General features: G+C 41.3%; 1 protein-coding gene across 1 annotated transcript; it reads right to left on the reverse strand.

Annotated features, from left to right (window-relative positions):
• Positions 1 to 3,392: 3,392 nt before the first annotated feature.
• On the reverse strand, positions 3,393 to 14,405 carry LOC129711282 (procathepsin L-like). Its single transcript, XM_055658825.1, has 7 exons — positions 13,680 to 14,405; positions 11,961 to 12,083; positions 11,152 to 11,331; positions 9,452 to 9,673; positions 8,791 to 8,959; positions 7,242 to 7,347; positions 3,393 to 4,376 (listed from the first exon to the last, which is right to left on the reverse strand). Exons 1-7 carry the CDS (start codon positions 13,800 to 13,802, stop codon positions 4,280 to 4,282), a joined length of 1,020 nt encoding a protein of 339 aa, XP_055514800.1. The 5' UTR covers positions 13,803 to 14,405; the 3' UTR covers positions 3,393 to 4,279.
• Between the last annotated feature and the right edge of the window lie 3,733 nt (positions 14,406 to 18,138).

Genomic DNA, 18,138 nt, shown 5'->3' on the forward strand with positions numbered 1-18,138 from the left:
CATCAGAATTGAAGAGGATTGGCCTTATATCTTGCTCAAGTCAGGTCCATCTTCAGTCCTTGACAGCAATGGTACACCTGCTTCTATTTGAGTATGTTTGTACACTTCCAACATGCAACAAATTCAACAAACATTACATATACCCAACTAAAAATGGCAACACTGACAGTCTCATCTGTACAGTCTTATTACCGAGAAAGGACTGGGATAGAAAGCCGGGCATTTGAAGTTAGACAAGTGCAAAATACCATCCTCCAGATATTTCACCCAACTGAACTGCTTTACAGCATCCAACACAATTAAAAAGATTAAATAACTATAATAGTGGGCCGTAGCTAGGTGTTTTATTCATGAACTCCTTTGGCAAGGTCCAAGTTAAAGAGAAATAATATTTGTGTAAAGAAATGAGATTCAGTAGAAAACTGAGGAAACGGTGTGTGATGTGCAATGCCCTGAAGTGATTACTGGTCTCTCATCTAATCTAGAGAACTATTGATCTTGGGATATCTGAAGAACATTTTACTCATGGGTTGAGTTTTTACAATTTTACCCAAGCCAATTAACCTACAAACCAGTACGTCTATGGTGTGTGGGAGGAAACCATAGTTCCCCAAGAAAACCCAAGCAGACACAGGGAGAAGGAATGAACTCTGTAGAGACAGCAACCACAGTCAGGTTTCGAACCCAGGTCTCAGGCGCTGTTCCAACGACAACAACACTACCATTGCGCCTCTTCCCCACCATCTGTTTTCACAAATCGTGTACTGAAATAGCAATGCACAAACCTGATTGTTTCAGTTGGATCACTAAAGAAATGATCATGATCACCTTTTTTTGCAAAGGATTTTTGCATTTATGGTGATACAGTTGTTCACATCAATTCACAATATTTAGTGTTACTCCCTGTCACCTTCATGGAAGTGGAAATAACTGGTGCCGACTGAAGTCATGGTTTTCACATTTACGTCCTTGTGAGTTTCCAGTGTACGGTATGGTTTGCTCGAGGTTTCTGCACATTGCACACATGCATGCATTGATACACACACGGTCAAAGTTTAGTTTAGAGATTTAGTTGAGAGGTACAGTGTAGAAACAGGCCCTTGAGCCCTCCGAGTCCGCACCGACCAAAAATTACCCTATACATTAGTTCCTACAGTCTAGGGACAATCTATAGCAGCCAATTAACCCGCAAGCCTGCACGACTTGGAATGCGGGAGGAAACCGGAGCATCTGGAGAAAACCCATGCGGTCACAGGGAGAATGTACTCCGTACAGACAGCACCCGTAGTCAGAATCGAACCCAGGTCTCTGGCGCGGTAAGGCAGCAACTCTACTGCTGCACCACCGTGTGGCCCTGAAGGAATCGCACGTACAGTATTCACATTAACTGCAAGGGTAAATGTGGTCACTAGCTCAAGCCACCACCAGGGGAGTACTCAGATAAACTATTGGGAGTCAAGAGTGAGTAGTGCATTTCTAGAATGCTTGTGTCTAAATACTGGGACAAGAGGTGTAGAGGATGTCCTGTGTGTCTGGGGTTAGGAGGCCACCATGTCCTATACCAGGCAGCACTGGAGAGTAGCTACGTGGGAGATGCTGCTTTATCGACCTGGTCAAATGGCCAGATTGAATGAGTATTAACATCAACATGTCCAAACGTCCCTCCCAGATGCGATAAATGTTTGTTTCAAAACGCTAATATAACACATTCATTTGTAGGATGTACAAAGTTGAATAAATTTTGCAGTGATATATTTGATATATTTACAAAGCTTTTCAAGTCAAGAATAGAACCCAAAACGGAATGGACTATATTTGGAATAATAGGAGAAGATACCAATTTAAATAAAGATCAAAATGTTTTTTTAATTATGGGTTAATAATTGGAAAGAAATTGATACTTAAATTTTGGAAAAATACAACCATACCAACTGTTAAAATGTGGATTAGGAATATGATGGACATAGCACGCCTTGAAGAAATGAGACTCCGACTAATAGATAAATATGACCAATTCTTAAGGAGTTGGTCTCCTTTCATCGACTTTTTGGAATCATGTGATGCAGCGGTACCGTAAAGATTGCTGATTTCAGTTCATGACGCGGATAGATCTCCATCTCCGAATACAGATTTGAAAAATTCTCTTTTATGGGGCCTTCTCTTCTATTTCTACTTTCCACTTTCTCTCTTCCTTTTTTTATTTTTTATATACACACTTCACATTTTTCTACTCTCTACCATCTATTTTTCCACTTTTTCCTCTTTCTATTGTTTTCTTTTTCTTGTCTTGCTTACTTCCTTCTCATAACATAAAACTAGAGGTTGTACATAGAATGGATTACGGTATTACATAGTTGGCACCTAAAATTAGGTTCCACTGTACTGTTTTGTGCTGTATTAACTTCTAATAAAATAAACAAAAAAAAAAAAAACATCAACATGACCCACATCAACGAGTATCAGGAATCAACAAAAGGCACAAAGTGCTGGATTTAGCGTCGGGCAGCATCTCTGGCGAACGAGGACGGGTGATGTTTCTGATCATGTTCTTTCCGGTTCTTCGCATCTTCTTAGCGCTCGTTCCCAGATCCACACACCTCCTTACTTCTTGTGATCAAACTCTTTCTCTGGGCTTGACTTGAGGTCTACTTGATGTCTATATGCTCTCAAGCATTCCAAGCGCAAAACCAGTTGCTAACCAGGTGCTAAAGTCGTTGACAACTTTTTGTCCCTTGGAAGTTGAACAGAACCATTGATTATTTTACATCTGAAGCATGCTTACTTCTTTGATGTAAATGGACCAGTACCCAATGCATTGGCAATGGCTAGACACAAAATGCTGCAGTAAATTAGCGCGACAGGCAGCGTCTCTGGATAGAAGAAATAGGTGATGTTCTCCCATTCCTTCTCTCCAGAAAGGCTGCCTGTCCTGTTGAGTTACTCCAGCATTTTGTGTCTATCTTCTGTCTAAACCAGCATCTGCAGTCCCTTCCTACAGCTTTGGCAATAACTAATGGTTATGAAATAGCTTGTGCCAGATTGTTGCCACAATTAAGTTGGAGTTCATTTAGTCCTCCAAAAGTGACAAAAAGGTTTTTTTAGCCCAGTTAGTAACTCTAAAGACGGTGAAGTTTGATTTATGTGGATAAAGTGTGCTCCTGATCGGATGTGCTTCCTGCAAACAAATATCTAAAAATGACATGTGCATTCACGGAGATGGAGTTACGCAGACTTCGGCGTTTAGTTTAGTTTAGATATACAGTGCGGAGACTGGCCCTTCGGCCCACTGAGTCCGCACTGAACAGCGATCCCCGCACATTAACACAATCCTACACTAGGGGCAATTTTATATTTATACCAAGGCAATTAATCTACAATCCTGTACGTCTATGGGGTGTGGGAGGAAACCGAAGATCTCGGAGAAAACCCACGAAGGTCACGGGGAGAACGTGCAAACTCCGTACAGACAAGCACCCATAGTCAGAATCAATCCTGAGTCACTGGCGCTGTAAGGCACCAATTCTACTTCCGCGCCACCGTGCCGCCCTTTGAAGAAATGGATGAGTCAATCTAGGTTGGAAATTCATCCATCCATGCTTTTACCATTACTTTGTGAAGCCAGAGGTTTGGCGGTGGTGACTAGAAAGAAGATCAGTGTCAGGGGCTCCAGAACACTATCATAGTGGGCTGAGGAGGGGATAATGTTCAGCAGCCTTGATCTCAAGAGTTTGAGAGATTGGGAGAACCTGGAAAAGTGACCAGAGAGTGGAAATGGACGTGAGTGGGATTATTGGTGAGGGGGGTAGATCTGCTCTGGGGGGATTATTGCAGAGGAAGGAAGATTTTTTTTGGAGGTGACTGATTATTGGGAAAGAGTCCATCGGGATATATGATGGTGGTTTCCTCATCTAAAAACCCTTTGAACTCCTTTTTGGTCTGTAATTGACAATAAACTCTCTTGACGACTCTTGACTCTGCTCTATTGAATCAATTAATTCATTCTCTCAAAGAAATATAAACTGCAAGAAACAGATTCATGCACAGTCTCCTTTATTAATCACAAGAAGCACACAAACAAATTAGAAGTGAAAGTGAACAAGGATTTGAAAAATAAACAGCACAACTATATGCATTGATCCTCATGGAGTCGGGTTCACCTGGCTTCCCAGATCAAATTCATCTTTATTACATAAGGGTATAACAATGTGATTCTCACAAAAGAGTTGCAAGACACTGTACTATCTAAAATAATCACCCTTGCCATTGAAGTCTAAAATCTTCAGATTTCAGGATACGCAGCGCAATAGTTAATTCCACACATGTTCTTGCCTTTAATTATTCGCATGTAACCATTCTCACCCCAGGAAGTTCCCCAGCTGTGCAAAGAAAGAACAGTCATAAATGCTTGAATCAGGTCAACGCTCATTCAATGTGAAGACCATACATAATTTTGCAAGTTGTTCCTGTCACACATGCAATATTTTTTAAATTTAGCTTGAATGGACTGTGCACGTTGATGCTGACACATTGGTTGGGCAGCTGTACTTCAGGGGATGTCATAGAAACATAGAAACATAGAAATTAGGTGCAGGAGTAGGCCATTCGGCCCTTCAAGCCTGCACCACCATTCAATATGATCATGGCTGATCATCCAACTCAGTATCCCGTACCTGCCTTCTCTCCATACCCCCTGATCCCCTTAGCCACAAGGGCCACATCTAACTCCCTCTTAAATATAGCAAATGAACTGGCCTCAACTACCCTCTGGGGCAGAGAGTTCCAGAGATTCACCACTCTCTGTGTGAAAAAAGTTCTTCTCATCTCGGTTTTTAAAGGATTTCCCCCTTATCCTTAAGCTGTGACCCCTTGTCCTGGACTTCCCTAACATCGGGAACAATCTTCCTGCATCTAGCCTGTCCAACCCCTTAAGAATTTTGTAAGTTTCTATAAGATCCCCTCTCAATCTCCTAAATTCTAGAGAGTATAAACCAAGTCTATCCAGTCTTTCTTCATAAGACAGTCCTGACATCCCAGGAATCAGTCTGGTGAACCGTCTCTGCACTCCCTCTATGGCAATAATGTCCTTCCTCAGATTTGGGAGATTTGGTATAATGTCCAGATATATACAGATATATAATTTGGAAGATTCAGTGGAATTTGAAAAGCGGTGGAGCATAATATTGCCAATACTGCAAATATAAAATCATTGAGTAGGTGCTGGTAGTATTCAACCTCTGTGGAGCAGGAAACAGTGTTGGTTCTTCCTAATGATGGCCTTTCATTGACTCTATTTCCCTGCCCACGGATGCTGCTTGGCCTGCTGTGCATGCTCGTTATATATTACGTTATGTCATATTTTTGTGCACAGATCAGTTTTAAGAGGATTCAATTCAGCCCAGAGCATTTTCCACCAGATAATCTAAGGACTGTTTGTTCAATTCACAGTGAAGGCACCTATCTAAACTTACAGCAGGATCTTGATCAGCTGGGCAATTCGGCTGAGGAATGGCTAATAGAATTTAATGCAGATAGGTATGAGGTGTTGGATTTGGGAAGTCAAACCATATTGAATGGCAATGCCTTGGGGAGTATTGTAGAGCAGAGGGATCTCGGAGAACAGGTACATAGTTCAATTAAAGTGGCATCGCATAAATAGGGTGGTAAAGAAGGATATTTGTCATCATTGGCCTTCATCAGTCAATGTATTGATGATATAAGTTGGGATGTTATATTACAGTTTAGTTTAGTTTAGTTAAGAGATACAGCACAGAAACAGACCCTTTGGCCCACTGAATCCGCGCCGACCAGCAATCTGCGTGCACTAACACTATCGTACAGACCAGGGGCAATTTACAATTTTTATTGCGGCCAAATTAACCCAGTACATCTGGAGTCTGAGAGGAAACCGGAGCTCCCAGGGAAAACCCATGCAGTCACGGGGAGAATGTACAAACTCCGTACAAACTGCACCAATAGTCAGGATTGAATCCGGGTCTCTGGCGCTGTAAGGTAGCAGCTCTACCGCTGCACCGCCATGCCACCCCAAGACATTGATGAGATTACAATTGGACTACTGTGTTCAGTACTGGTCACTGCACTACTGAAAGGATGTTATTCAGCTAGAAAGCGTGCAGAGAAGATTTTGCCAGGACTCAGGGGCCCAAGCTACAGGGAGAGGTTGGACAGGCTAGAGCTTTTCTCCTTGAAGCACAAGAAGCTGAGTGGTGATCTTATATAGGAGTATAGATCATGAGGGGAATAGATAGGGTGAATGCACAGTCATTAGGGTAGGGAATTAAGAACCAGAAGACATAGGTTGAAGATGAGAGGGGCAATATTTAACAAGAACCTGAGGGGAAACTTTTTCACAGACTGTGGTGGATATATGGAATGAGTTTCCAGAGGAGATTGTTGAGTCAGTTATGTTATTATCATAACATTTAACAGACATGTGGACAGGTACATGGATAGGAAAAGTTTAGCGAGATATGAGCAAAGCAGGCAAATGGAACCAGCCTGGATGGGGATGGTCGGCATGGACAAGTTGCGCCAATGGTTCAGTGCTCCATGACTCTATGACCTTCAAAGGGCAAAACCAAGGATTCATCTAATCAGACAATGCAGTGAGCTCTCGTGTCAGGTAAAGACAGAACAGGTGAAATCTATTCAAGGTGAAATCTTCAATTGGCAGTTGGGCAGGACAATCCTCAGACATGGAGGTGAGGTTGGCCTAGGACAGCTAGAGGACCAGATCACATTATAATGAGCCAAAGCAAGGGGAGGTGGCTCCATGTAAGGAGAAATCAAGTGAGATGAATGATATTTGCCAGATCAGACATTTTGTTGGAGAGTTTAAAATGCCTGGAGCCGGAACACACACTCCTTTTTGTCGTTAAAGCTGCTCTGGGAAATAGAGGGGCAAAGTAGTCTACATTCAAAGTTATATTTTGTTCCTTCATCTGCATTGCAGCATTCAACCCCAATTTCAACAATTTCGAGTCTCTACACTTTAATCCTGTCCTAATTGGATGAACTAATGCCAAGCACTTGCTACCAACATCATTCTTATATAAAAAAGTAGCTGGACAGATAAAAGTTAGAGTAACTCAGTGGGTCAGACACCATCTCTGGAGAAAAATAATAGATGGCATTTCAGGTTGAGACCCTACTTCAGACTCTTATATAATATCCAGGATATAAAATATTTCCATCCTAACTGATAAACTGCCGATATTATTTACCTGTTTTTAATAATCCAGTAGCTTTTTGAGCGTCTATCCACATACCCGATCAAGAGCACTGAATGGTTAATAAGCTTTTGCTTGCAGTTACTGTTGTCGTAGACACCTGAAAGACAGTCAAAGGTGTTGTGGATACAGACGATTCCAAACACACATCACAAATTACAATAAAAAAATTATAAAAACAGAGCACAAGATATTGTATCGTCTGTGATAATGTTCTTGGATCAGTGGTGTGAAGAAGTGTGATGTCAATGCCCTTCAGTAAGAGAGATATAAGTTCTAATTATTATCCAAATGGAGAGCGAATGCAAATTCGTGACTTTCAGAAGAATCAAGGTGTTTTAGTGCACAAATCAGAAAATGTTATCTGTCAGGTCAGGCGGCATGGTGGCGCAGCAGTAGAGTTGCTGCCTTACATGGCTTACAGCTCCAGAGACCCAGGTTCGATCCTAACAACGGGTGCTGTCTGTACGGAGTTTGTACGTTCTCCCCCCGTGACTGCACGGGTTTCCTCTGAGATCTTCGGATTCCTCCCAAACTCCAAAGACGTACAGGTTATTTGGCTTAGTATAAATGTAAAATCGGTCCTGGTGTGTGTAGGATAATATTAATATGCGGGGATCGTCAGTCGGTGCAGACTCAGTGGGGCAAAGGCCCTGTTTCTGCGCTGTATCTCTAAACTTAACTAAAGGTCCAAGAAGCAGTTAAGACACCAGAGGTATTTTTGCCAATAATGCAAAAGGGTTGGAATTTCAAGATATTGACATTTTGTAACAGTTGTAGAGGGTGTTAGTGAGGACTTGCACAGTTTTGGCTCCCTTATCTAAATGGTTCCATTGGAAGTAGTCCAAGGAGGATTCACCAGCCTAATTTATGGGGTGGGAGAGTTGTTCTATCAAGGAAACATTGAACATTTGAGAATGTCATCTTGGAGTTCAAATTGAGGGGGATGACCTTGTTCAAACATCCAAGAGTAGATGTTTGCACGAGTGGGAGTGTCATAAACAAAAGGAACGTGTTACATTGCAAGGGACAGAATTTAAAAACTGAGCTGCAAAGATGTTTTTTTCCCTCATTGGAGAGTGGATCTATGAAATTCTCTGCCTCAGAGGGTGATGAAAGCAATATAATGGACAGAGAGCCAAATATTTTAAAGATTGAAGAATTGTGGGTTATGGGGAACTGGCGAAGAAGAGGAGTTAAGATCAACCATGATGATATTGAATGATTGGGCAGGCTTGAGAGGCCAAGGGAGCCATTCTTGCTCCTATTATCTTATATTTTGGCCCCTTGTAAACAGAAGACTGAGGGTGTGTTGTCAAAGGGGGAAACTTTCAGTGACTTTCAAGAACTGAAGGATTCCAAGGGATGAGAGAGAGGAAGATGGTTACAAGACGTTTAATTGAGCAGTCAATGTTATACAGGAAAATTGAGATTGTGAAAATGTGTTACATCCCCAATCTTTCTCCTACATGCCTTGTGTAGAATAATAGGGCAATGGGAGCTGAACCGCCGTAACAGACTATAAGATCTGGAGTTTCTTTACCTGACTTATAAAACCTCCAGGAACTATGCGAAGAATGAATGAGAACAGAAATTGGTCCAACTCTTGCAACCATACGAGCCAATTGTTTGTCTTTATTGTTCTTAAACCTTTTAAATCCTTTAATTTTGATGACACTCTGAGAACTATTGAATAAGCATTTATCATTTCTCTGTAATTGAAACAAAGAAAAGTATGTTTAACATACGACAAATAATAATTTCAATGACAACTATTTTGACAACTTTCATATCCCATTAGGCAAAAAATATATATATATGTTGCTGATGGCTTCTAACAATTAGTCCCATCGTACAGGGAAGTAAAAACTCTGCTCAGCAACATGCTGGAAGCATCTTCATTGTAAGGAATGCAGTGGATTATGTTCAAAGAATTAGCATTGAATGAAAGGTATTATAATTCTGTTATCATTCAGTGATAGTGAAGAACTGTGGAAAACTTGTCCTAGTTCTCAACACACTGTGGGAATAAAGGACATCACAATTCCACACTTCCAAACGTACTTCTGTTTATAATTTGACATGAGAATCACCCGCTTTGAAAAAAACATTTGTTAAATTTATAACAAGAATTTAAAAACTGAGATGATAGTATCACCGACATTCAACTGCATGAAGAGGGGAAAGTAAGACTTTGACTGTACCTTTCCTCGGTATGGGTATGATGTACTGGACTGAATGCCATAATCACGCATGTATTTAAAGGCACGATATGGCAAGCCACCCCTGCAGCCATAGTTCTTAAATTCATCTGAACAGTCAATAATATTTTGTTCACTCAGTTCCATGTATTGATGTTTCTTCTTGGCCAGTTGTCCTTCCAGAGCCCCAATAGCAGAAAATGCATAGCAGGAACTACACCGCCCCTGAGAGAAAAAAACAGGTGACTTAGCAATTGCCAAAAGGATGAAGCATTTTCCTCATACTTTATTACCTTAATTGAACATGAATAGCACAAACTGGTCCAAGTGGACAACGTCCCATCTACTCTAGTACCATCTGCCTGCGTTTGGCCCATGTCCCTCTAAACCTGTCCTATCCATCTACCTGTCTAATTGTTTCTTAAACTTTGCAATAGTCCCTGCCTCAACTACCTCCTCTGGCAGTTTGTTTCATACACCCACCACCCTTTGTGTAAAAATGTTACGCCTCAAATTCCTTTTAAATCTTTTCCCCCCTTCACCTTAAACCCAAGTCCTCTGGTTCTTGATTCCCCTATTCTGGGCCATGGACTCTGAACATCTACCCGATCTATTCTGCTCACAATGTTATACAGCTTTAGTATATTTTATTTTCCCTGACGCTGCTTCAATATTTTCAGATATTTAAAATGTTAGATCCAAACATGGGCATTGGGAGGTTCTAATGACCCCAAATTTATGCAACTGGATTTCTACAGTATCCCCAAACAAAAATAAATAGCTTGGCAATAAATTTGGATTTACATTTTTCACCCAATTGCACATTATCCTTCGCACCACCAGAACCTACTGGTTAGGGAAAATTGTTTCCTCGACTCCATCCTCTTCTATGAATTTACAGTATATGGATTGATCTATAAATAAACACTGGCTGACCATAGACATCATGAGTCATGCATGTCTACCAGAATTCTCAGAGCCAAAATTTAGAGTTTAGAGATATACAATGTGGGTTCAGGCCCTTAGGCCCACCGAGTCTGCGCCGACCAGCGATCCCCGCACAGTAACACTATCCTACACACACTGGGGACAATTAACAATTTTACTGAAGCCAGTTAAGCTAAAAACCTGTACGTCTTTGGAGTGTGGGAGGAAACCGGAGTACCCAGAGAAAACCCACGCAGGTCCTGGGGAGAACGTACAAATTTGGTACAGTAACAACCCTTAGTCAGAATCGAACCTGGGTCTCTGGCGCTGTAAGGCAGCAACACTACTGCTGTGCCACCATGCCGCCCCAAAATATTCAACAGAAATTATACTATAGTTCCAACAAAGGAAGGAACAAAGGAGGACCTGGGGTTAGGGGTTGACAATAAAGTATTCATTCATTCATTCATTTTCTACTGACTCCACTGCAATGATTGTTTAAGAAAGAACTGCAGATGCTGGAAAAATCGAAGGTAGACAAAAATACTGGAGAAACTCAGCAGGTGAGGCAGCATCTATGAAGCGAAGGAATAGGTGACGTTTCGGGTCGAGATCCTTCTTCAGCCTGAGGAAGGGTCTGGACCCAAAAAGTCACCTATTCCTTCGCTCCATAGATGCTGCCTCACCCGCTGAGTTTCTCGAGCATTTGTGTCTACCAATGCAACTATTGTTTTGCACAAAATCATGAAACAGACATGGTGAGAAGAAGTAAGTACCTGATGCTTTACTTTTCTGACCAACCTATCTTGACGCCAGTCAATTTTTCTGGGAAAAGCACCAAGTTCACCAACTTCATCAGATTCTTCCAATCCAACATCAAATAATCCCTCAATGGTGAGATTTGAAAATTCATATATTTTCTTATCAGTGTACAACTGATTAAACTCCAAAGATGTCTGGAAGAAATGATTGTTTAATTATTACTGCAAGGCTATTTCTCCAAATATAAACACAAAGTGAATTTGTTTATGCAAGGGTCATTCCCATCGTTCCATTAATTTCATAACTGGAAGACATATTTTTTATGGAAGTGAACAAAGAACGAGATGGATGGATCTTCCTGGATGTGCATTGGATAGAAAGGGAAAATGCCACTGGAAATAGAATCAAACTCTTGATAGCTGCGATCAAGAGGAAAAAAAATCACAAGATATTCAAAGCAAGTCAGAGAGGAATAGAAACAATAGAAGCATTTTTTTCATGATTAACTTCAAATCACCATGTTGCAGCAGCATAAATAAAGTAGAATAGAATTAAATTAGCAGGAAATATCAATAATTTTCCAGCAAAAATCAATGTGGAGGATAAACTCAACAGGCCAGGCAGCATCTGCAAAAGAATGGATAGTCAAGGTTTGGAATCAGGTTCCTTCTTCAGACTCCAAATATATACACAGCAAGCAGTTGAACAGTGGAGGCACTGTATTTAGTGCATCTTACATTTGGTACATTACAAGTGACCAAGATATAGGAAATAATCTTAATTAGCATCAAAACAAGAAGTCCAGGTACACATATACACTCACCAGATCACCAAACTGATTCATGGCCATTTTATAAGAAGAATTTCCTTGACTATACAGAACATTGTGAGCTTGAATGTGCCACAGATTTTCCAGCCACACTCCTCGCCTAGCTTGATCTTCTTCCTACACAAGGCACATTGAGGTAAGGTTAATGTACAGTCAATAAAGCTTTGTTTTATAGACTGGTTTCAGAAAATAGCAAATGAATACGCTTACATAACTGTTTAAGAAGGAACTGCAGATGCTGGAAAATCGAAGGTAGACAAAAATGCTGGAGAAACTCAGCAGGTGAGGCAGCCTCTATGGAGCGAAGGAAATAGGCGACGTTTCGGGTCGAGACCGTTCTTCAGAAGGGTCTCGATCCGAAACGGCGCTTACATAATTGTTCACTGTATTTTTTTGCATATATATTAGATATATTATAATCCTCCTTGCTAAAAAAGATCACAGCAGGTTAAGCAACATATTTTGAGAGGGATACAATACAAAAACAGGGATGCAATACTGAGGATTTATAAAGCACTGGGCAGACCACATTTAGAGTATTGTGAACAGTTTTGAGCCCCATATCTGAGGAAGGATGTGCTGGCATTGGGGAGGGTCCAGAAGAGGTTTATGAGAATGATCCCAGGGATGATTGAGTTATCACACGATGAGCGTTTGCAGGCATGGGCCTGCATTCGCTGGAGTTTAGAAGGATGAGGGGGTACCTCATTAAAACTTATCGAACAGTGAAAGGCCTGGATAGAGTGAATGTGGGGAGGAAGTTTCAACTAGTGGGAGAGCCTAGGACCAGATGCCATAGCTTCACAATGAAAGGATGTACCTTTAGAAGGGAGATGACAAGGAATTTCCTTAGTCAGAGGGTGGTGAATCTGTGGAGGCCAAGTCAATGGATATTTCCAAGGCAAAGATTGACAGATTATTGATCAGTAAGGGTGCCACGGGTTTGGGGGCAAAGGCAGGAGAATGGTGTTGAGAGGGAAAGATAGATCAGCCATGTTTGAATAATGGAGTAGATGATGGGCCGAATGGCCTTACTCTGCTCCTAGAACATTATGTTATGAACAGCTGGATTTACATATATAATGCATGAATGACTAGTGCTATTCAAATGTTCCATTGACCGGTTGACTAGGAGGTCTCTCCGACCTCTCCAATCCTTCAAGCATCAGCGGGATGGATGGTGGAGATCTCTGATGCCTCACCAGGTCACACCAGATCATTATGTGTAAGAAGGAACGGCAGCTGCTGGCTTTAACCAAAGATAGACACAAAAAGCTGGAGTAACTCAGCAGCTCAGGCAGCATCTCCAGAGAGAAGAGATGGGTGACGTTTCGGGTCGGGTCAGGTCTGAAGAAGAGTCTCGACCCAAAATGTCAGCTATTCCTTTTCTCCAGAGATGCTATCTGACCCAGCTGTGTTACTCCACCTTTTTGTGTCGTACCAGATCATTCCCATGACAACTAGTTGCTTTGCTCGCATTACTATATTTTGAGCCTTACGCATTTGACTTTAGAAGTGGCTAATAGCCACCGTTACTTGGTGTTAAATGACTTTAATTGCCATGGAAATGCTGCTCTTAAAATGGTGCAGTGGGATTTTGTCACATGCACCTAAACAACATTAGCAGGCAGATGGACAGAGAGCTCCCAACTACTGTAAAAATGCAATGCTCCCTTCAGTGTTTCATCAGAGTGGTCAGCCTGAATTTATTACCGTGTTAGAGTAGATCTTTCCATAACTCTGCTTCCAGACATCCCACTCCTCGTCTACGAGTGGATCAGCCAGGCCTAGGGGCACGCCTACCAGAATGCATGCCACAAAGAGGAAAAGGTCCATGGGGAAATAGTTATGGATGAAATGAAGGAAGTTGTTGTGCAGAGCTGGAGGAAATAAAAATGAAATTTAAATGATGCAATGAGCAAGTCTATAAACTCACCTTCCTCCCCATATTTCAAAGGGTCCTTCTGACGAAGTGTGACAAGGCTCTGTTTCCATGTTAGCACCTCCACCACCTTTGTTGCAGGCTAGAGGTATTATTCATAGCCATGCAAGTGCGCCTGTGATGGTACATCCCACACAGCTCCGTAACAGAGGACTCCCTGATTTACGGACTTTTCCCAGGGACATGTTTAGAAATGGAGGTCAAGTGCTGGTGGAAAGTCTCAAGACACTCTTTGGTCTGTCCGATCTTTGATGACCTCCCAGCAGAGCGAGATGGCCATCTGGGAATGTTGCCGGCTGGCCCGCTCCAGACTGCAGGAGTACGTGCTGAGGGCGCACTGAAGCTCGGTGCAGCCAACACCAAGGCTCTGTGGGTGAGGGCCACAGTCTAAGGTCCTTCCACTGCTGGACACTGGGGGGCAGCATGTGATGTTAATGCCCCTATGTATGGTCTTTAAGAATGTCGGAAGAACTTATTTGCTCAGTACCTGTTTTGTATATATTTTATACTTTGAATAAAGTTTATTTTGATTTTTTTTTTAATGGACAGTACCCTCAGGAGTTCTACCTTCCCTCTAAACAAAAGTTGTTCATCTTGGTGACAACCACAGGTTGAATGGACATGGATTAGCAGATATCACATGGAAGGTAAACATTCTTTCTGCTGGAAAGTTTTTTTAGCCTCTTGTTTCAAATTATAAAATAGGATGATTGTCGCTGATTATTATTCACTTATTTGTGGAGGAATACAATTCACTTCTACTGAACCTGTCTTGAAAATAATTCTGAATTAAGAAAATAAAAATAATAATTTTATTGCACATATTGTTCTTGGTATTTAAATGTACCTGCTTCAGTTACAGTACAAACCCATTTATTTTACATTAATTCATCTGCTCCATTGTGTATGTAACCCGTGTTGGTTTCCATAATTGTTTTGGATGAGAAAAGAGACCATTCAGCCCATCTGTTCTATGCTAGCTCACAGCTCACTAGGTGAATCGAGGACCAGAGGACATAGGTTTAAAGTAAAGGGGAAAAGATTTAATAGGAATCTGAAGGGTAACTTTTTCACACAAAGGGTGGTGGGTGTATTGAACACGTTGCTAGAGGAGGTAGTTGAGACAGGGACTACCCAACGTTTAAGAAACAGTTAGACAGCTACATGGATAGGACAGGTTTGGAGGGTTAAGGGCCAAATGCAGAAATGTAGGTAGAGTGCAGCTGGGACATGTTGGCCGGTGTGAGCAAGTTGGGACGAAGGGACTGTTTCCACACTGTATAACTCAATGACTCTATTCGCAAGCCACCTCTATTATTCCCATCGACCATCCCCTCCCCCCCCCCCCCAATATTCCCACTCACACTGTACCGTGACCAATGAACCTACTAAGTTGCACATCTCTAGGCTGCGGGAACAAAACAGGGAATCTGGAGGACACCCACAAGGTCACGGAGAATGTGCAAACCCCACACACTCAGCACAGGAGGTTGAGGATTGAAACAGGAAGAGTGAAGCAGCAACTCTATTAGCTTAGTCACTATCATCCCACTTTACTTTCCTTTCATACCAATCCCATAAATCACACTGATCAATATTTATGGTGGCACTGCTCTGCTAAATCAGAGAGATATTCTTTGCTTTGTTAAAACACAAAAATAGTTCAATAATTTGCACATTATCATCAAACCATGAACTAGATTACAATAGATGTAAGGAAACCATACAGTTCTCACCTCACAATGGAACCTCTGCTTCTTCAGCCACAGGACCTTCTCTAGTTGCAAGTGTGCTCTGCTGGAGATTTGACTGGGGTCTATATACCTTAAAAAGTTGCAAAATAAACTAATTGCCTCCCAAAGTCCACCAATTAGTTCATGGGCCTTGGGGTCCCCCATTATTTTTGATCCTTTTCATGCGTGACAATTTGACACCTGTTTGTTTTGAGGCTTTGACCATCAAGTGACATTAGTTAGCCAAATTACACAAAAATACAATGCAATTAGCCGAGTCTTAAAAGATTTTGTGATGCAAAGTTATTTTCATGATTCAGGCTCTCCATGAAAAATCCTATTTCCTTTTGTGAATAGTTGTCTGTGCATTTTGGTCAAGATATCCATAAGCCCCAGGAACATTTTCATGGCAATCATCCATTTGTACTGCCACCCAGGGGCGTGGATGATGGTAGGGACCCTGGACTATCAAGACTTTAGTATAATCACAACCCAGCAGTAAGATTATTGATTTGTCTAACTTCAAGAAACCCTTGCATCATCTCTCTCTCCATCCTTCCCCCACCTTAGTCGTCGTACTAGTTTTACTGTCATCCTGTAGAGTTTCATTGTTTGCATAAATCGTTATCACCCAGCCAACAATGGACCATTGTGGGCTCCATCTTTCCTTGATCATCATTACTTTTTTGCATATCTTTCATTTATTTGTTCTATATCTTTCTGTATCACCATCTATATCTCACGCTTCCCTTTCCCCTGACTCTCAGTCTGAAGAAGGATGTCGACCCAAAAAGTCACCTTTTCCTTTTCTCCAGAGATGCTGCCTGACCCATTGCGTTACTCCAGCCTTTTGTATCTATCTTAGGTGATCTTATTGAACTTGGCATGCCAGATGCAGGCTTTTAATAGGGTGTCCAGAACCAAGGGCCTCCAACTTAAAATATGAGATCAGTCATTCAGGACAGACCCATGAAAATTTTGTTTCTCAACAAAAAATTGGAACTCTCTACCTGACAGGGCTGTGAAATTTCAGTCACTGGATATACTTAGTACAGAAATTGATAGATAGTTTTAATTTTAGTTTTAGTTCTTCAGTTTTAGAGGTACAGCACAGAACCTTTGACCCTTTGACCAGCAATTCATCCACACTAACACCATCCTACACACATTAGGGACAATTGACAATTATACCAAGCCAAATAACCTACAAACCTGTATGCGTGTGTGGGAGGAAACCAGAGCACCCAGAGAAAACCCATGCAGGTTACCGGGCGAACGCACAAACTCCGTGCATACAGCACTCGTAGTCCGGATTGAACCCGAGTCTCTGGCGCAGTAAGGCAGCGACTCTACCACTGTGCCACCATGCTGCCCATTGATGCTGATGCTCTACAATGCATTACAATGTTGGGAACTATTTTCTGCAGTCTGGATCTTGCCCTTTAATCTATCTATTGTACGAGTTTAAACTGATTGTATCTCTGTATATCTGAGCTTTATATATCAGAAAATCAAGGGAATAGTACAGGAAAGAAGTGCTGAAGGAAAAGATCAGCTATGATTTATTATTATTATTATTATTATTATTATTATTATTATTATACCTTTATTTCAGACTCAAGGTCCAGACAAGGAACAACATTACATAAAATACATTGCATATAAAAACACCATATAATACATAAAATCTTAGTATATCACTTAAAAAAGCATCATAAATTATATACAAAAAACACAGTACATGATTTAAAATCCAGAATAAAAAAGAAAGATCAAAGTCCTACAACGAGACAGCGATACCAGTGTCTCCACGTGGGATTCGTAGCGTGTAGTGCTAAACCTTATGTTTGACAAGGCCACGATAATTACATTTTATCACCTAGCAGTGTTCTCATGGCATCATTATGGGCCACCTTTAGTCTCTGCAAATTTGGCTTTCCGTACTTTGAAGGCAGGTGCGCAGTATAGAGTGGTGTGCAATATGCTCTAAACAGAGACATCTTCAACACGTCTGTACACGCACTAAATTTACGCAAGAGAATATTCGCCTGTACATACAGCATACGTCGTTGCCTATAAATATCCTCATCAACTATCATTTATTCTGTAATAAAATGCCCAAGATATTTTATAGTGCAGGCAAAAGCTAATAAACAAGATATTTCAGTTTCTATTTCTGTTTCTTACGTTTATGTGTATTTTGTTAGCACTTCTGCGCCAGAACTGCATGGTCATCTCATTTAAAGCATTACTACTGTAGTAACTGTTACAAACTTTGTTCATTTCTTCCCTCCGTTATCAAGCTTCTGAATAGTCCTCCCTGAAATGCTCAATTCACGTATCCAATTGATGACATTGGCCTTTGTCTGAGGAACTCATGCACTACAATGTTGAGAAATATATTCTGCACTCTATATCTTCCCATTTGCTCTATCTATCGTGCTGGAGTATGAACTGATGGTATCTATGTATATCTGATCTGTTTGGATAGCATGCA

This window comes from Leucoraja erinacea, chromosome 29, assembly GCF_028641065.1.
Source record: "Leucoraja erinacea ecotype New England chromosome 29, Leri_hhj_1, whole genome shotgun sequence".
Classification (NCBI taxonomy): Eukaryota; Metazoa; Chordata; class Chondrichthyes; order Rajiformes; family Rajidae; genus Leucoraja; species Leucoraja erinaceus.